Source organism: Furipterus horrens, unplaced genomic scaffold (assembly GCF_987537825.1).
Source record: "Furipterus horrens unplaced genomic scaffold, mFurHor1.1.pri manual_scaffold_8, whole genome shotgun sequence".
Classification (NCBI taxonomy): Eukaryota; Metazoa; Chordata; class Mammalia; order Chiroptera; family Furipteridae; genus Furipterus; species Furipterus horrens.
The window spans coordinates 83,245,997-83,266,840 of record NW_028327178.1 but is presented as its reverse complement, the minus strand read 5'-3'; the positions used below and the strand labels follow the sequence as shown (position 1 = coordinate 83,266,840).

At 40.1% G+C, this 20,844-nt stretch overlaps 1 protein-coding gene across 1 annotated transcript in view; it reads right to left on the bottom strand.

Moving 5' to 3' along the window:
• Positions 1 to 4,494, bottom strand: part of TMX4 (thioredoxin related transmembrane protein 4) — a 42,085-nt gene extending 37,591 nt beyond the window's left edge. The window contains exon 1 of the mRNA XM_090286060.1: positions 4,142 to 4,494. Within this exon, the coding sequence (XP_090142186.1) occupies positions 4,142 to 4,320 (179 nt within the window). The 5' untranslated portion in view covers positions 4,321 to 4,494. The remainder of the gene's footprint in view (positions 1 to 4,141) is intronic.
• Between the last annotated feature and the right edge of the window lie 16,350 nt (positions 4,495 to 20,844).

The window sequence follows — 20,844 nt, the reverse complement described above, 5'->3', positions numbered from 1 at the left end:
GGGAAAGGACTGCCTGTATGTGGGCCAGGATGCCGGCTGGCTGAGAGCCTAAGCACTGATGAGCCAGACTCTGGTGTCTTCCTGCAGGCTCCCGCCACCCAGCCACTCCCTCTGGCTTGCACCAGAGACTGCAAAGCTCAGGTCTGCATTCTAGCTCTGGCCTTGCCCACAACTTACAAAGGATGCAGCCTTGGTCAAAGCTTCAATCTTTTCAAGTGTTTGTCTCTTCTAGTGAGCGAGAATGAGAATTCTGTACCTAAGTGCTGAGATGATCAAATAAGACAGCATTACGAACCTGTGATGTAAGCAGTATAAGTTCACTGTGACTGAAATGAAGACAATGACAGTGATGATGGTGGTGGTGGTATGTTGATGTGAATAAATACCCTTTGTGGAAACAATCTGAAATCAAATACTTCTATGTTTGTTGAAGAATTCCTCTTGCGTGTTTTTAAATGCCCGTAACAGTAACTAGGGCAGTGCTTTACACTCAGAGATATTTGGAAATGTGCATAAAGGATGCAGATTGTTAAATTATTTTGATGTCACAAGACCACTAGAAAGAAAGGTTGTGCACTGTGTGAACCATCCCCACACATCAAAGAACTGTCCCATCCAAAATGCCAATAAAGCCCTGGTGAGAACCACTGTAGATGCTCGATGGATAAGAAATGTCAGTAAATATTTGCTAAATAAATGAATGTTACTTATAATTTTTATTTCCTTCAGGGCACAGTATACTGCCAGTCTCCTGAAAGCAAGGAATGTAACTCATTGATTTCACCTTACCTGGTGAAGTCCCCAACCCTGAAATTGACACATGATAAGCAATGACTGTCTCAAAAATTCCATCATCATATCAAGACAATCAACTACACTCCAAGACAGTATAACTATTTGGCATGGGTAAGATAAGGCAATGTTAAAGATGTTCTCTCTAGGTATAGTAAGGATATTGAGAAAATGATATTAAAACCTAGAGGTCCTTGTGAAATAAGCAAGGCTTTCCTCCACCACCAGATGACTAACTGCAACTTTTAAACATGATCATCCCAAGAACAAAGTCAAAAAGAGTAGTGCTTTATAAAGATCAATATGCTTTACAGAGGAATTTTTACCCAAATACATACTTTTTTTCTGGATATCAGTTTAAAGGTACGTGGGTCAAAATTAAGATATTTGGATATCTTTATATTTCTTTTGGGTGGAAAAGGCACCAGAACAGTACACAGAATGTATTACATTACATACTTTTGTTTCAAAAGAACAAAAGTAGTTTTCTCAAAGACTGATTAATGGGAGCCAAGTAAATGTTTAAAATAGCAAAAGGTTACAAGCAACTGAATAAAAGATAGTATGAAACAATGGGAATAAAAGATGAGAAGGCATTTTAAAGATTAGGTCATCTTTTCTAACCTTGACAAAGAGTAAACTTTCCATCAGAAGTTGATGAAAAAAATACAGAAAGCTAATTATAGATGTGACAAAATCGAGGGTAGGAATTATAAAACAATATATGAAGGCAAAAATAAGATAAAAACTGAATATATTAATCCACAGAATTGAAGAAAATGTAAATATGCAGTAATGTGGAAGAATTTCTCAGATCTTAAAAACAGGTTTCAGAATTGTGAATATATTTTTAATTGATCATTTTCCTTAGCAAAGAAGTGCTTTTTTAAAAACTGAAATTCAGTTGCAAGGATCCAGAAAAATTGACTGAAAGTAGAACAAATTAAATTTTACAATACAAGCTTTTCATGCCTCAGCAGACAAACACTTTTAGGTCCTTAAAAATGAATTTAATTATTGATACCAATGTAACAGGAATTGCATTATAGAAGCCTTGTTTAAAGTGGAATATAAAAGAACTTCCAGGAGAGGAAGCATGTAAGTAAATAAACAAATAAAGAACTGTCAAATTTTAAATACTGTCAGAGAGCCTAACTCGCCTCTTTAGAGAAGTTAAATATACCATCTAACAATGTGGCCTTCTAACAACTTCCATTTATTATGACCAGTTCACCTGAACAAAGTGTTAACATGAAAACTAGTATTAACACATTTTGTTTTATCGTGTTATACAATCTCAGGGAAAAAATCTGATAACTTCTAGGCTGTTTAAATGAATTCTTCATAGGCCTATAAAGATACTGAAAATATAATGAATTTTACATTTTTAGAAGTGTTTGATTCGGTCAAAAGGGAGAGGGATTATCACAAATAGACAAGAGCTACAATATTTCTTCAGTACAAGCACCTAGGTTTGGTATAAAGTTGGATGCAATGGTTGAAATCCTCTTTCAGCCTTGCTTCCTATTCTGAAATGTACTAGATGAAAAGAGAACTTCTATTAAGATGACCTCAAGTGTCTACACAGCTTCCAGGTTACAAGCCTCCTTGTGTATCACAACTCAAACACATTCCATACCAAAGACACATGACAAGCTTAGAGCAACTGATTACTCCGTATAGGCTCGTACATTTATGAAGAAGTAAAATTTGAACTGTCAACATGGCCAAGCATAGGAGCAGTTAGCTGTTGCCTATTTATAAGCTTAACATGGCTTACACTTACCTCAGATTTAGTGTTCTTAGTTCTTTCACTTAAACAACAACAACAACAAAAAAACCCTATTCCAAAAGGCACTTAACAAATGAGCCAAAGCCTTTCCACTTTGACTTTCATCATGTACACTGTTTTAATCAGAAAACTGACATCTAAAAAAATTCCATTTTGTAAGCACTTACTGAAAAAAAGAACTGTCTGTAGTACTGACAAAATGCAGCCACTCCAAAACTTTTGCAATTATTATAAACATGACAGCCCAGAAAAAGGTCCAACTCAAATCCATTCAAAATAGGTACATGTTTAACAGGAGCATGTCTACAGATCTCTTTAATAATTTCAGTGATTTATTATGATCTCAAAGACATTTTAGCTCAAGGTCTAAAATATCCCTTTCTTTGCAACCAAAGGTAAATGTATATTTGAGGGGTAATGTGCATTCTGTTCTTTGAACACGGTAATCTGCTAAGTGACAGAACGTTTGGCCCTGTCTCACAGGGACATTTGCACTTCACAGGTATCTGCTTCCATGTAAATTGAAAAGTTCAAAATTTAGCCTTGGACAAATAAAGGAAAGCCCCAGTTATGCGAGCATCTGTGTCCTCAATGAAAAATTAAGAATCAAATAGTAATGATCAAGCATGTATATCGCTGAAACCACAAGCTAAAGAGATGTGGTCTCAGTGATCTTTCCTCCATTCATTTTCTCTGCAAACCCAGGTGAGGGGTCTCTCAAGCCTATCCAAACATCTGCCCCATCTTCTTCAAATCTTCCAAAGTTCGCTTTCTTCCTAGCAGAAGTTATTTTAAGCTAGTATAAACAATCCCTTGCCTCCATCGAACTCAAAACTCTATTTTCCCATCTCCTGTAGCAAAGACAGTATCCACTATTTACTTTCTATTGTTCAAAGGGGGCAATTTATTGATGTCCTTTTCTTTAGGACACTAGTACAATTAAGTTATAGTTACCCATAAAGTCCTATCTCTAAAAATTACAAGTATCAGCATTTATTTGAAATATTGTTTGACAGCTTCAAAAGCACCCATCTTTCTCCTTTTCCACAATGACATCTCAGGATCTTCAAAATGAAGACTAAAATACTCTACACAAACTGACCTGCCCTTCACCATACTGCAATGATTCATTCAACGAATACAATGCCTCGCCCACGCTACGTGTTTGTACTGCACAAAAAATGTCATTGAATGACCGTCCTTTCTCCTCTATCTACACACTTGTATCAAAAGCTCGCTCTCTTCCTGCAGATTTCCTCCGTCCCCCTCCCCGTACCCTCCCCTTGCAAAGTTGCTCACCCACCCCTTCCTAAAACACTTTTCCCTAAAGTAGGGGGCAAGCAAGGTGAGGGGATGGAGGCGATGCGCTTCACCCTCAGCTGTCACCGCGGAGGGCCGGGCACGCATGCGCAGCGCGGGCCGGCGGGTTCGGTGGCTCAGTGGGCCCGGGGCCTGAGGTCGACCCCTGCGGTACTTCGGCGTTGGGAGCTGCGCGCTGGGTTCTGGGAGGGCGGCCTGAGGGGACAGTGTGGCGTTCGGGGTCGGTCGGGCACTCACAATTTCAGCATCCACTCGCCTTCCAAAACCAGCGTCCAGTTGGAAGCGGTCATGGGAAGCACCATGCTCTGCTCCGCTGGTAGCGAAGCCTGCTCCGGGAGGGCCTCCTCCTCCGCCTGCACCGCGACCCAGGCGGCTAGAAGCGCCGTCAGCAGCGGGCCGCAGCGCCCGCCCGCCATATTGGGGCGCGGAGCGAGGTTCCCCGTAGGGCACGTGTGGAAAAGTAGCAGCAGGTCCGCAGCCTCGCTCGCTGCACCACTGGGCCTCTCGAGGTAGGCGGCAGGGCTGCTGGTAAACCCGCCCTCCTCCCAACGAAGCCGCCAACAAGCCGTAATCCGTGCAAACGGCGGCGGGAACCGCCTCTTATCGGCGCTGGCGCGCTGAGGCCACGCCTCCTCCCGCCTGGCCTTGTCCGTTGCTCAGGGTGTTGATTGCCTAGGCAACGGCCTGCAATTCTCCCGGACCACCAAGCTGAAAATAAACAGACGACCCCACGTTGCAGAAGTTAGAACATGCTCTGCGCGTGCCCGGGCTACCCAGTAAAGGGGAGGGAGGATTGGCGCGTGTGCCTTTTTAAAAGAGAAACATGACCAGTAATGTTAAGAATTCATCCTCTCTTCAATGACAGCAAAAGTAGTAATGGTCTGCAAAATAAACCTGTTTAAAAAAATGGAGTGGGCGTCTCTTGCTAAAAGAGCAAGGAAAGTTAAAGTACTCTCTGTATGTGTATAGTGAAATATCGCCTAATCGGAGGTAATAGTGAAACTAGACGACGCAGTTGAATTTTTGAAACAGACCCCACAGACTGTTCAGTTATGAGGGGCTCCATTGCCCACCACCAAAAAGCATAACTCCCAATACCAGATTTTGGTGAAAAGAAAGGAATTGTTTATGTAAGGGTTATGCAGATTCAGATTAATGGTGGATTTTGCCAGTAAGTCTTACTTTCTTTAAAACACCCACAGACACATAGTTCTGCTTACCACTGCCAAACGAGGCTAGTTTCAGAACAGAAAATGTAGAGGTACCGTTTCCCTCTAGGAAAACAGAAATCCCTGGCTTTGTATTTCCCTGACGCAGTTCAGCTTTACCGTCAGCTCCCAATCTTTTATGCCTGATTGAGGAGGTTTTGCCTATATTGTGGAGTTTTTCAGCTCTTAATCCAGAACCACGTGGCACCTTTTTTCCCACCTGGCCTCAAGGCCCACTGGTGAGGTGCCTCTGCTCTCTTTCAATCCACGTGGCTCACTCTACCTCCTTGCAAACCCCACGGAGTTCCCCTGCTTAATGGCTGACACCTTATTTTTTAATGCCTGTCTGTGGCCTATGATGCAGTCAGTGTGTGGTGACCAGTTCCGGCCACTTGTAGAATTTTACAAAGGCCAGCGCAAGCTTTTTGTCACCATTGTACAGTCAAAGCCCCTCCCAATCTTTTTAGCATGTGGAATGGCCATAGTTATTTGCATATTAAGAAACTAGGTATCTCTTAGGAAAATAGCTGTGCTCCACTGACTCCCATCCCCCATCCCCAAACTGCGGGCTGTGGGGAATTTTGGGGCTCTTGCTCTGTAACATTTTCTTTAGAAAAACAATGTTAATTTTATAAAACTTTTAAAATATGGGTACTAATAGATAAAATGAGTTAATAAGAATATTACCTATCACAATTAAATGCACCTCACACTTCCTTCAGCTACAGTTTGGTTAGGTCTAAAATGAAAGTAGCCTTCAATACTTCCAAATTTCTTTCCAGGTACACATTAGTGCATCTGTTCCTGGAGGCCACCACACTCTTGTGTGTAGTGTATAGTGACAACCTCGGTTCCCACGCCATCCCCACTCCCCCAGCCTGCTTGCAGCTGCCTGGGAGTTTCCCATGATAGTAGGGTACATCAACCTAAGCTCCATTTGGCCTTGATCAGCCATAAGACTCAAGCTGCGAGATAACGACTGAATTCAATAGTTTCTTTTTTCTTCCCCCTATAAAACAGCTCCCTCCTTCCCTAGGAACCCAGAGTCAGGCCATTCACAGCACAGCTTCCATCCCACTTGCTTATTTCCCTCAATAAACTTTTTTTCTTCTGCTCTCTGCGTCCTCATGTTTCTCTGAGTAACATCATTCTTACATGTAGGACTGAAATACACAATTGAGAGGGATGGTAAGCTTATCAAAGTGTGCTTTATAGGACTTCATTAGGTGTTCAAAGTATAAAACTGAGAAAGAAGACACCTACTAAGAAGAGCTTCTGGTAGCTAACTGGACTAAAAATTTTAAAAACAAAGCCTGGCAGCCATCTCTGCATGGGGGCTTCTCATATAAACTGCACTGCAGGGTGATCCTGCACTGAACTACCTGCTTGTGCTCTGAACTGCCTGCCTGCATTGTGTTTCTTGAGGGTTAGGGGAGTCTGAGTCAGCCCTTATAATGGGGATCCTGGAATCCTACTTTAACCAACAGGACTAAAGCTTTCCCCACAGAGTAGAACTGCGGGTCTCCAACAGAGCGGCTCTATTCTGACCAATCAGGAGAGTGCCTTTTGAGCCAATCAAACTTCGAGGACTTGGAATCTTCATTTGCATGAGGACAGGCCAATCAGGGACCAGGCGCAAGGACTTCTGTCCATATAAGCCAACTCTCCTCTAACTCTGAGAGTGCAGTTTCCCTTTCCAGCTAAGGGTGAAGCTGTGGTATTTTTCCACTGGGCTGCTCCCTCATCACATGCTGTATCACAATTAAGTCTTTTTGCACTGAATAAAGTTTCTTTCTTCACTCCACCTTAGGCTGGGGATTCCTGCTGACACTGAATTGGTGCCAGCGACCATCAGTTGACAGTGATCAGTATATCATGAAAAATACGTAATTTCTGTCCTTGCTTTAAAACAAAACAGCTATACAACTATGATTATTGCAGGGTATGTGAGATGAATCTACAATCACTACTCATAGGAAAGAAAGGTTAATTTTTCCTCCAGGGGAAGCCTTACTTGCATTAGGCGTTAATTCATGGTAGCTAAATTCTATGTGGAATCTGCCCTTATCAAATTATAACTCAAATTTACAAACTATTATAAATTTGGAAAATGTTCCTGCAATAAATGTTACTAAGAAAAAGTTATTATATACAGATTGTTATCAAACTCAAGGGGTTTGCAGACTGGGGTGCTCTATTCAAGAATGTTGTCACAGGACAGTTTTGTTTACTTTGGATATAGATTCATATCCAAAGCTCTCTCTCCCCTAAGGTAGGCTTAGCCATTGCTTATAAACACTATTTGGTCAATTACATGTTGATTCTTCTTTGCAGATAGCTACACTTACTTATTAGGCTGGGTTCCTGTCAAGTTCATCCTGTTTACAGCTGCACCTGCAAAATACTGTGCTACATTTTGACATTTGGCAAGAACAGCATTTAGTAACAAGATCTAACAAGATCACTCCTATAAACTCAATTTAAAATATTTTATTTTGCTCAAAGAGAAAGGACTCACTCAGGTGAAATCTACCATTCTAATCAGTTCAAATGTGATTTGTTTTAAAAAAAAGTTCTTAAAAATAGGATCCGATATTAAGGAATTACTATTAATTTTGGGGGTGTAATAATGATGTTATGACTATATATGTTTAAATGTGTATTGGTTACAGATAATGACATTTTTATGGTTGAAATAATATGCTGTCTAGAATTCACTTTTTAAAACTCCAGAAATAAAATTTGGAGAGTGGAGGGAGGATGGGTGAAACCAAAGTGGTACATTATCAAGTAATATTAAAGCTAAGTTCATTTTTACTATTCTCTCTACTTTTGTATATGTTGGAAATTTTGCACAATTAAAAAGAGAGAGCATGTCTGAGACACAGAAGAAACTATTGCTTACAACAGCTTGGATAGACCCAGAAGGTATTATGCTCAGTGTAAAAAGTCAGACAAAGACAAATACCATAGAGTTTCACTTATATGTGGATCTAGGAACAAAATAAACCAACAAACAAAATTGAAACAAACTTATAGATACAGAGAGAAAACTGATGGTTGCCAGAGGGGTGAGGGAGTTGGGGCACTACGTGAAAGAGGTGAAGGGACTAAAAAGTACAGCTATAAAATACTCACGGGGAAGTAAATAAAGCATAGGACATACAGTCATTAATATTGTGATAATTATATATGGTGCCAGTTGAGGTACTGGAAATACTGACAGGGAACATTATGTAAATTTTATGATTGGCTAACCACTAAGTTATACACCAAAACCAACACATAATAAAAAAAGAAACTTGCTGAAGGTTTTCCAATATCTATCCCAAAATACGTGTTCAAAAGTTGCATTCTTGGCATTTGTGGGTGAGTAGGAAAGAATATAGCAAGAAGACGTGTGAGCTAGTGTGTGGTGGGGTGGCACAGACCAAGGTCAAGAAAGCGATTGCTGCCAATCCATGACTGACATCTCAGCCTGACACTTTCTATCGATGTGATGTGGAGCTAAAACTATTTAACACCAAGATTCTATTTAAATGCAGGTAATAATAGAACATACTGCATATGGTGCTTGTGAAAACTGAATGAGATAAATATAATGCCTAACTCATGATATGATTCAGTAAAGGTTATGTGTTATTATTTGGGGGCAACACCATGCTATAATGATTTTAAAGCGCTCTACTTTTCCTAAGTTAAGGTCAGATTCACTTATTATGGTACACAAAGTCCTTCACAATCCAGCTTCAGTTTTTCCCATTTCCAGTCCAGCATTCCTCTGTGCTCCAGTAACACACAGAGCTACTTCCCATCCCCAAACACGCGAGGAACAGAGGCATTAGTCCAGCAGCTCTGAAGAACAGAATCCTGTGAACAACCACAGAAGGGATCTAGAAGCAGAACTTTCCTCTACTCTTGAGATGACTGAGCCTTAAGAGTGACCTAGAGCCAGAGGGAACAACTTAAGTGGATCCTCTAACCAATAGATTACCCTAAGGTTTAGGGTAATCTGTTATGCAGCAATAGGTAACTGGGTCAGTGTTCAATTCTTTATATGTTTAAAGAATGCAATTATAGTTTTAAGAAGATTGATACCTGTAGTGGGAGAAAGAGCTTTTGTCTCTAGAGTAGTTTCTACTAGTAGCCCTATGGGGCAGCCACGATTACACAAAACTTCATGATTCCAAGTTGGAAAAGGAATACCTTGTTCTCTGATGAGCTGATGCAATAGCAGGAGAGAGCGAGGAAGAATATGGTGGACGTATATTCAGTTTCCTTCTCTTTCCCAGCCTGCAGAGCAGTATGCTTCCCCGCTGTCTCTGAAGTCAGGCCTACCATTGTAACAGTTCTAGCCAATGGTTGGCAAGAAGGAGGGATGTGGATGTACCACTTGGAGGTTGAAGCATTAATCACCGGTGCCAGACTCTTTAGTGTTCCCTTCTCCTGTAGGACTTTTAAAGAAAAGATCATGACCTTGGAGTCTACAAGCCCAGAGAAGCCTGAATTTTTTAGTTGGATGATGGAGAACAGTTGCCCTGATTGTCCCCTATTTTCATAATGAACTGTGACTAGGCAAGAAATAAATGTCCATTATGATAAGCCTATTTGGGTTAGCTACCGCTGCATAACCAAGCACCCCAATATCATGTCTCATGGTTCAGGCAGTTGATAGGCTCAACTGGGCTGTTTTTCTTTGGGCCCCTTCATGGGGTGCCAGATACTTGGAAGCTAAGGCTTAAAGTTATTTGAAGTCTTTGTGCTCATATGTCTAGCACCTGGCACAGGATGGCTGGAACAACTGGGGACTGATGAAACACCTCTCTTATCCTAGCAACTTCTCCATGTGGCTGGTTGGGCTTTCCTTCAGCATGGTAGTTTGAGGGCTCTCACACTTCCTTTCTCTAGAGCAGTGGTTCTCAACCTGTGGGCCACAACCCCTTTGGGAGTTGAATGACCCTTTCACAGGGGTCGCCTAAGACCAATGGAAAACATATATATAATTACATATTGTTTTTGTGATTAATCACTATGCTTTAATTATGTTCAATTTGTAACAATGAAAATACATCCTGCATATCAGATATTTACATTACGATTCATAACAGTAGCAAAATTATAGTTATGAAGTAGCAACAAAGATCATTTTATTGTTGGGGGTTGCCACAACATGAGGAACTATATTAAAGGGTCACAGCATTAGAAAGGTTGAGAACCACTGCTCTAGAGAGAAGGTTCCCAGAGGCCTGGGGGTTGGGGAGCTGCAGTGCTTCTTAAGATCTTGCTTTTGAAATCTATGAATGTCACTTCTACCACATTCTATTGGTCATATCACTAAAGTTCTATCCAGATTAAAGGGAAGAGGAATTAAACTTTACTCTTAAACAAGAGGCAGCAAAATAAATTGTTGGTATCTTTCATCTATTAAAAAGCCATTCTGAAAAGTTGGAATTGTTTGTCTCTGAAGCATAACCTACATTGTTCTGATTAACTCACTCTCTTCCTTTGATGACCTAGTCAAGAGTAGCTTGGGGGCATTGCAGATATTGGTGATATTTCCAGAAAGCAGAGTGGGAACTACCTGTCCCCTTTTACCTTCTGTGGGTAGGCCCACCCTGTGAGGAGCCTGTATTGGCAAATGGTATTGGAAAGGATGGTTTTCAAGCCTTTGGGCAGTCACATGCGTTCGTACCATGGTATTTAAGTACCCATAAGACTTCACAGGATTTTCATTAAGATCCGAAAGAATATGACAAGATTTATATAAACAGACTTATACAGATCAGATTATCTGTCTTTTGCATCCAGAACCTTTTTAAACATTGAATAATGCCAAGCAAAATACGAACATATATTTCAATGGTAGAAATTTTAAATATATAGTAACAAAAATAGACCTCAATAAAATTGGCAACTTGGGACTTGATATTAAGAGGATCATCAGCCCTGACTGGTATGGCTCAGTGCGCTGGCATCGTCCTGCAAAGCAAAAGGTCTCAGTTCAGTTCCCAGTGAGGGCACATGCCCGGCTTACAGGCCAGGTCCCCAGCTGGGGGCATGTAAGAGGCAACCAATAGCTGTTTCTCACATAGATGTTTCTCTCCCTCTCTTTCTTCCTCCTTTCCCCTCTCTTTAAAAATAAATAAATAAATAAAATTTTTTAAAAGAGGATAATCGATGAGAGATAAAAAGACTGTATTAAGATTACAAAATCCATAATAAAAGGGTACAGAAATAATGAAAAACGGATTTACTATTGAGGATGGTGAAACATATGGAAATATTAAATAAGCTACACAATGATGTAAAATTAGTCCATAAAGTAATAATAGTACAGGAATTTAATTACACAAACAGATTTGTTAAATGCCTTACAGGAACAAGAGATGAAGAGAGAATTTAAATAGGACATTTTCTAGAACAGATGGTAGAAGAAATCAGAAAGGATGAAAATGCACTAAATTGTCCCAGGTTAGTGACTAGAAAAAATCGTGAAGGATCCTGATAAGCTTCTGAGAACTAGCAACCCTAGGACCATTTCTTGGTTAAAAATAATTATTTATTTATTTATTTATTTATTTATTTAAATTCTCACCTGAGGACATTTTTTTTCATTGCTTTTGTTAGAGAGAGAAGAAGGTAGAGAGGAAGGTAGAGAGAGAAACATTGATGTAAGAGAGAAGCATCAACTGGTTGCCTCCTGCACACGCGCCCAAATCGGAGATCGTTATGTGCCAGACCAGGCGACCAGTCCACAACCTGAGTAAGTGCCCTGACTGGGAATCAAACATGCAACCTTTCAGTTATGAGCCATACCAACCAGGGCAAGAATCACAGATTTTTCTCAAAACTAATAAGTGAACTCAGGAAAAGCTGCATATAAGAGAGATATACACCAGTAAGAATGAATTTTAAAATGTAATATAGGCAAATAACTCATTCAAGAGCAACAAAAACTGTTTTTAATAAACTAAAGAAACAAGACATTAAAAACAGCTAGAAGACTTTATGTAATGGAGATATCAATTTTCCTAAATTAATCTATAAATCTAAGGCAATATGATTTAAAATTCAACTGAAGGTGAAATTTATAGAATTCTAGAAATCAATCTTAAAAGGTAATGCTTTAGCCTAGGCAACAGGATTTTCCAAAAGAACAATGATGCAGGTCTTGCCCTTTCAGATACTAAGATCTGCTATAAAGTTACAATAAAACAGGGAGGTACTGTATTACTGTATGAAGAAGCAAATAAATGGATCAGAGTTAAAGACTCAAGAAACAAATCTATATGCATATTTACATGTTAAAAGTGATATATTGCTAAGGGCAAAGTAGACTTAGGCTCCAGTTAAACAACCCATAAAATCTCAGAAGCCTGACTCATAAAGCTCATTTCTCTGCATGCAAAAGCCACCTTGGATCTGAGAGACTCTCTAGGGCAGGGGTCCCCAACATCCCAGTCAGCGGAGGACCAGTACTGGTTAGGCCTGTTAGGAACCAGGCCGCACAGCAGGAGGTGAGCTTGAATGTAATGTGCTTGAATCTTCCTGAAACCATCCCCCCAATCCCAGTCTGTAGAAAAAATGTCTTCCACAAAACTGGTCCCTGGTGCCAAAAAGGTTGGGGACAGCTCCTCTAGGGAGTTGAGCATGAGACAGGATCTTCACAATACAGTTGCTTATATTCTACTGCTCTGCCAGCTCAACATGAAGCCTCCCCCATGATCACTGCAGGGAAAGAGAAAAGTAAAATGCTGCAAGGAACTTTGGGCTTTCTTAGTCTAGAAGCAGCACATATACTGTTCAGCTCATAGTCCACTAGCTAAAACTAATCATAAGACTGCCTAGCTTATAACGAGAAGTGGGTGTTCATGGGAACTTTTTTTGATGTACACTAATAATGTCCACAATGGTATTTCAACCTAATGGGAGAAATTGCATTAATTCACAATAGTGTCAGGGCAATTTCCTCTATATCAAGAAAAAATAGCATCTGTATATACTATTACCCAACAGGGACTGGCCTGGAGCAGATCTGCCTCAGGCCAGCCTGTAGTGTGTGGATTCTTGACTTCGTGTAGGGAAGAGTTCACTACATGAGTCCAGGTGATTTTGAAAGTACATTTATCAAAGATGAAGGCAGTGAAACAGAGGAAGGACTTAGGGTAGAAGAAGCAATAGGAGAGAGCCTATGTGGTGCTCTGCTTTGGCTCCCTAGAAATGTAACAGAAAAGAAGTGAGCCAAGGCAGGGCTGCTGTTAGCTCATGGGGAAATGAAGGTCACAGTGACAGAAATGAACCAAGGTGAAGCTGCCTTTACTTCACTGGGAAGTCAGAGAAAAGGGGGCCTTGGAGACAGGATCAGGGGATAAGCCTGGGAAGGGCTGCCACTGCCTGCTGGTTGCAAGTCTTGTGGAGACCCTTTGAGTTTAGGAGGAATTAAATATTCAATAGTTCATGCCTGAGAAGGGGTGTGCGTGTGCACTAGAGTGAGCCCGTACAGGTCTTTGTCTTGAGGGTTTTTATCTCTCTCCTCCTCTTAGGGGAGGGTTTCAGCAGAACATTTATTAGCTTTCCACGTGCGTTTTTAATATGCTAATGCATCAAAATGAGCATATAGGGGAGTTTGGGATTATTCTTTGATCTGCTATACTCTTTTACTTTTATCTTGAGTCTGTCTGGTTTTAATGGGGTTTTTGTTACTTGTTTCCCTGACTTTCATTTGTCCTTTGGGTTAGCTGGCACGTATGGCATTACCTGGGTCTCTATTCTCTATTTCCCAGACCAGGGTGACTTAAGCTATGTGTTCTCTGGTTAGAAAGGAGCAGTATAAATCATTTGGTGTCAAGGGTTGGCTCGCTGGCTGTGTTGTCCAAATTGAGTGGCCTTATTTAAGTTGCTTGTCTCAGTTTTCATATTCAACTTGCCCAGGAATTTTCCTGGATTTTTACTATCCTGTCACAATACCTCATTCTATACAACAAAATAAATTTCAGGCCAACTAATGAAAAAGCACAAAATAACAACTGCTCTTGGAAACTTTTTGGGAAAATAATTTTATAATTGTCTAGTGGGCAAAGCCTACCTTAGTAACAAATGAACACTGAGGCCATAAAAGGATTATGATAAATGTATTATGCAATAAAAATAATTTTTAAGTAAAGACAAACTTGGCCAAATAACCTGAAATATACACAACACTAAGGTTTAATATTCCTGAAATTCAAAAAGTCCTACAAATAATTAAGAACTAGACCGACAACCCAATATGAAAATAGAAAAGATGATAAATAACCATAAAAGAAGTATGTATGTCAGCTGAATATAAAGAGCTGCTTGTGCACACTGCTGATCGAGAGAGTACATTTTAGTGGTTAGACGATCATATACTTTACAAAGTTCCCCCCTGATATTCCCAGTATGCTACTAGCACCGTACTTACTTATTACAATATTATTGACTATGTTTCCTATGTTGTGCTTAACATCCCCAGGACTATTTTGTAACTCCCAATCTGTACTTATCAATCCCTTCCCCTTTTCCACCCAGTCTCCCAACCTCTGGCCCCTCTTGCAACCACTAGACTATAAAACTGAAGTTAGTACAAAATAATATTGAATATAAACTATAATTGAAAATATTTAAAAAATTAAATAATAATCAAAATTAAAAATTTTGAAAATAAAGAACAACTTTTGAAGAAGTACATCTTATAGTTGCTAATTCGGTAGTCCTCCACCCCCACCCCATTCTGCAGTTCTGCACCCTGAGATTTCAGTTACCTGAAGTCAACTGCAATCCAAAAGTATTAAATAGAAAACTCCAGAAATAAACAATTCGTAAGTCTTAAATTACAAGTCCGTCTGAGCAGTGTTATGATATCTCGCACAGCCCTGCCCAGGAAATGAATCATCTCTTTGTCCAGCGTCTCCACGCTGTATTCACCCCCACCTATTAGTCACTTCATAGCCATCATGGGTGTCAGATTGAGTGTCACAGTGTCACAGTGCTTGTGTTCAAGAGACCCTTATTTTGCTTAACGATGGCCCCAAAATGCAAGAGCAGTGATGCTGGCATTTTCAATATGCCAGAAGCAAGCCCTAACGTGTCTCCTTTAAGTGAAAAAGTGAGTACGGACAGTACAATAGATATTTTGAGAGACACAGAGAGACCACATTCACACATTTTTTATTACAGTATATTGTTATAGTTATTCTATTTTGTTACTAGTTATTATTGTCACTCTCTCATTGTGCCTAATTTAGAAATGAAACTTTATCTAAGGTATGCATGTGTAGAAAGAACATAGTATATGTAGGATTTGTTACTATCCACAGTTTCAGGCATCCACTGGGAGTCTTGGAACATATCTCCTCCAGATAAGGGGGATACTGTAGTTTATTTGATAACTTCTTGTGATTCTCCTTAGGGTTTAACCGAACATTATTAGGACAAGTCACCCCAATATTACAAAATCCTCAAATTCTCCTTCTGCAACTTCTTGCCCCCAATACTTTTTAAAATTATTATACTCTCTGATTACATTATATTTGGGAACCTGGCCTTTGTGTGTCAATTTTAAAGTAGAATTACATGGAAAACGGAAATAAGTGAGTCATAAGTTTTATTCTATGGCAACTGTGTGCCTCAAATCTGGCAAATTCTGCACAAAGAAATAAAAGAACTTGAATGAATCCAAGTATAAAAATTGCCTACAATGTTCAGCAATCTCTAGTAATTACCAGGCCCTGGATGTTGGAGTACACCAGCTGGTGTCCTCACTTCATTCAACACATTTTATGGAGCTTACAGTGTGGGGCAAAAGTAGGTTTACAGTTGTTTGTATGGAAAATAATACAATAATAAGTAATAATACAAGAATAAACGCTTGTGTTCTGCATGCAACTGTAAGCCTACTTTTGCCCATGCCTGTATAGTGTGTAAAAAATGTGTGTTAGATAGTGAGAGCCAAAGAGGCATGAATATTTGTTCTTAATGAGCAAAGCATTAATCAATAATGCATTAAATAATAAAAATTAAACGATGTTCATGAAAATACTAAGTTGGATGGTTGAGAGCACTTCAGAATAAGAAGGTTGAGAGTCGTCGGCGGCGGCGGCAGCCGTCCGTCTCGAGAGACGATGGTGTAGCTTCTTAAGAGTCTATCTGCACCGCCGAGAATGGCTGTGCAGTCCGACTCGGGAGTGACACGGTATCTGTCTCCTCCCGTGTTGAATCGACACCTTGCGATGAAGCTACAGAGCCTGGGCAGGGTGATATGGAGGGTCTGCTGTTGCCCATGCAGCAGACCCCCCCTCTCTTCGCAGCTGAAGGGTCCAAGGGAAAGACGGAGTCAATACAGCTTGGCTTCAGGTGCGCCGCAGGAGTTGCCGGTGTTGACTACAACGTCAAACCGCCTTAGGGACTCCGGCTCCGGATTTTCTGTCGGGGTTTACTCCCTTAGCCTTTCCCCTGAAGAGGTATGCCGCAAGGCAGTGGAGGTTTTTTGGAATCAGAGTTTTCCTTCTCTGATGTGCCCTGACTGGAAGATCGAACCAGCGACACTTAGCTCGCAGGCCGATGCTCAATCCACTGAGCCAAACCAGCCAGGGTAAGAAGGTTGAGAGTAAGCCATGGAAAATATTGAACTTTAGAGTTACTCTGACATGAGGGTAGGAAAAGAACATATAAAGAAGAGGGGCTGCCCTGGCTGATTTGGCTCAGTTAGTTGGAGTATCATCCTGTTCCTCAAAAGTTTGCAGGTTTGATTCCAGTCAGGGCACATGCCTAGGTTGTAGGCTTGATCCCTGGTCAGGGTGCGTACGGGCGGGAACGAATAGATGGCTTCTCTCTCACATCAGTGTTTCTCTGTCTCTATCTCTGTTTCTGTCTCTCTCTCCCTTCCTCTCTAAAATCTATGGAAATGTGCTCAGGTAAGAATAAAAAATAAATTAAAAAAAGAAGCGGGGCAGAGAAAATTCCAGACAGAGGAAATGACACAGTAACATGAAACCTTAAGATTCTCAAAGTTTAACTCTCGACCTTAAAAAAAATTATAAACCATGTTTATTATGAAGGTTGGGAAATCACAAACAGTTTTTGTGCACTTAACACATTTAATCAAGATTTATTTTTATTGTAGAGAAGAAACTGGAAAGGAACATAGATGTCCATTGAGTTTATTGCTCTGCTCCAAGGAAATAAAACATGTTAACTAAATATCAGCTCTTGGTATCTACACAAGAATTCAACTTACGTAGCTCATTGTAGTAAATATTCATTCATTCATTCATTTATGTAGAGAGAGGAAAAGAGAGAGAGACATCTATGTGAGAGAGAAACATCAATTGGTTGCCTCCTGTATGTGCCCCAACCAGGGATCAAACCCACAACCTAGGTATGTGCCCTGACCAGAGGTCAAACCCACAACCTTTCAGGGTATGGGATGATGCTCCAACCAACTGAGCCACACCAGTCAGGGCTGTAAATATTCTTGATATTTGAACCAAGTATTTCCCAATATACTTAAATCGTGCTTTAAAAAAATTGTTTTGCTTTGTTTACATTTTGCTAAAAGTAGAAAACAACTGTTTACCTATAAAAGTTAATACATTTATAAAATTTATAAATATAAAATTTAATCCCCTTAATTTTGTATTCCTAAGTATAATCTTTGTCCCTATTTCAAGGTCCTCTCCCTTTCATCAAAGAAAATTTTGAAATCCAAAATTAGACATGGAGAAGCATTAAAATATTAGCTAATGCAGACCAAGAATTCAACATCTTGCATTTTACCTAATAAGATACTTTGGGATAATTGCCTGTCAGAAATATTTATGTTCCCTGGTAGAAGATGGGAGGACAGTTAAGGTATATTCTATAAAAGAAATCGTAACTTAAATGTAACTAAAACCAAAAGTTCATAGTTCACATAAAGCAGTAATCCGTCGTCGTCGGCAGCCGTCCGTCTCGAGACACGATGGTGTAGCTTCTTAAGAGTCTATCTGCACCGCCGAGAATGGCTGTGCAGTCCGACTCGGGAGTGACACGGCATCTGTCTCCTCCCATGTTGAATCGACATCTTGCGATGACGCTGGAGTGTCCTCTCCAGTGAAGCTGAAGCTACAGAGCCTGGGCAGGGTGATATGGAGGGTCTGCTGTTGCCCATGCAGCAGACCCCCCCTCTCTTCGCAGCTGAAGGGTCCAAGGGAAAGACAGAGTCAATACAGCTTGGCTTCAGGTGCGCCGCAGGAGTTGCCGGTGTTGACTACAACGTCAAACCGCCTTAGGGACTCTGGCTCCGGATTTTCTGTCGGGGTTTACTCCCTTAGCCTTTCCCCTGAAGAGGTATGCTGCAAGGCAGCGGAGGTTTTTTTTGGGGGAGTCAGAGTTTTCCTTCTCTGATGTGCCCTGACTGGAAGATCGAACCAGCGACACTTAGCTCGCAGGCCGACGCTCAATCCACTGAGCCAAACCAGCCAGGGCTAAAAGCAGTAATACAATTTGCTAATAAAGCATAAAATAATAATTTAAAATTGTAAATGTACTAAGATAGATTCTATGTAACACCATTAAGCCCAGCCATTAGCGTCATACTGGCAAATGTTTAACAACCCACAGCCCTGAGGCCAAGAATCCTGATTTGTTGAGTTTTCCAATTTCTGAGCTATAAATGCTCCCACTGCATCTGATTTCAAAGTACCAACTTGATGTCCACCAACTAGCCAAATTTCTGAAAATGTATCAATTGTCTCTCACAATCTTGTGCAAGATGAGCCCAGCACCGTAATACAAGTACTGATAACATTGTACTACCACTTATAATATGCTTACCCTTTCCTTATTATTCTAAAAACTAAATAAATGGACTTAAAACCTCTAAAATATTTTTAAATATATTAATATAAATATGCTTGTATATATGCTTTGCATCTTTATGAAGTTAAAATGCTGTACTTGAGTCAATCCTATGCTTTTACACATTTACAAAATTTCTTTCTTTTAAAGTATTTTTTAAACATAACCAAAGAAAGCATGTATTTAAGTAAATTTTTACATATAAATGTAACTCGTGTTGAGGTACTGCTTGTGTTTTTTGGTGAGTGCACGTGAGCGTGTGCTTGTGTGTGAACGTGAACTAACGCGCGCGTGCGCACACGCGCACACACGCACACACACCCTTTAGTTTCTAAGTGACTCAATTTAGTTCAGGTGGTTGGGCTGTGGCACTAATCCTCTTTCCAACATAACTAAATGACATTTTTCCTATATTCCATGACAGATTTATGATACTGACTAAAACCTAATGAGTTACATTAGGGTTTTTTTTTCTCAAAATGCACTTAAAATAAAAGACAACATGTACTTTAAACCATCTGTAGTGCAAAGTATGCATTATGTTGTCAAGTTTTCAGCTTCTATCATCTTACCCAGTAAAAATGAAAATAAATCTAATACTTAAAAACACTTGTTTTTCCCTATATAAAGGGCCAGAAATATTAGCCTAGTTTTATTTTCCGATGTTTAATTCGAGAGTATAAGCGCTTTCTCCGTTAATCTTATTTCATGCCATACAAAAGTTTTCATCACATTATTGAAGGTGATTTAAAAGTCCTCTCTAAAAAATACTGTCCCCTAAAAGTCTTACAAGATAAAGGAACTAGAAAATAGGAGCAACCTCAAACTCAGTATTAGGAAGAGCAAGAAAATACATTCTTCCTGGTAAAGGTTCACACACCATTTTTTACTTATGTTAAAAAGGTGGTAGGTTCAAGTAAAAATCTGTGTTGACCATTGTGAAAAAGTAATAACCATTCTTGTAATAGTGAAGGTTTTCATTAGAAACTTACTGTATCAGTGGTTCTCAGTGGAGGATAGGGGGTGACTTTGCTCTGCAGGTGACAGCTGGCAGTGTCTGGAGACATTTAGGTCCTCACCACTTGCAGGATGTTACTTGCTTCTAGTGAGTAGAGACCATGGATGCTGCTAAATCTCCTACAATGCATAGGGCAGCCTCCCATGATAAAGACTCAAAATAGCAATAGAAACCTTTCACTATACTCAAACATTTATATACACATAAACGCACACAGGTGAGAAAATGGAACACCCCCAACATGCCCATCCCCAATCACAACCCCGCAGTCCCCTCCAGTGGTAACTTCTATCTCAACTTATGCAGCAATTATTTTGTTGCCTAGATTTATTGTTTTCCTATCTACATATGTTTTGCCTGTTTTGAATTTTATATGAATACAATTTTTATATGACTTTTGTACCTTCATTAGGTACTTTTTAGCGTCTTACTCCTCTCATCTAACATTATGTCTGTGAAGTTTTTCCATTTTGTTGAATGTAGCTGTGGTCTCTTGGAGAGAGGGTGAGGGAAGGCAAAACAGAGGGAGAGAGACGTCAATGTGAGAGAGAAACATCAATCAGTTGATTCTCATACACACCCCAACTGAGGACTGAACCAGCAACCCAGGCATGTGCCCTGACTAGAAATCCAACCGGTGATCTTTTGCTTTGTGGGACATCTTCCAGGGCTTGCTATTGCTTTAATTCTACTGATCTGGAGAGTGTGTAATCATATCTCATTGAGATTTTAATCTCTATTTATCTGATCTCTTATGAAATTTAGAACCTTCACAACTGTTTATTGGCCAACTTTTCCTTTTCAATTAAGGTCCAAGTCAGGTCTTTTGCTCACTTTTTTCCCCCCTGGGTTGTCTG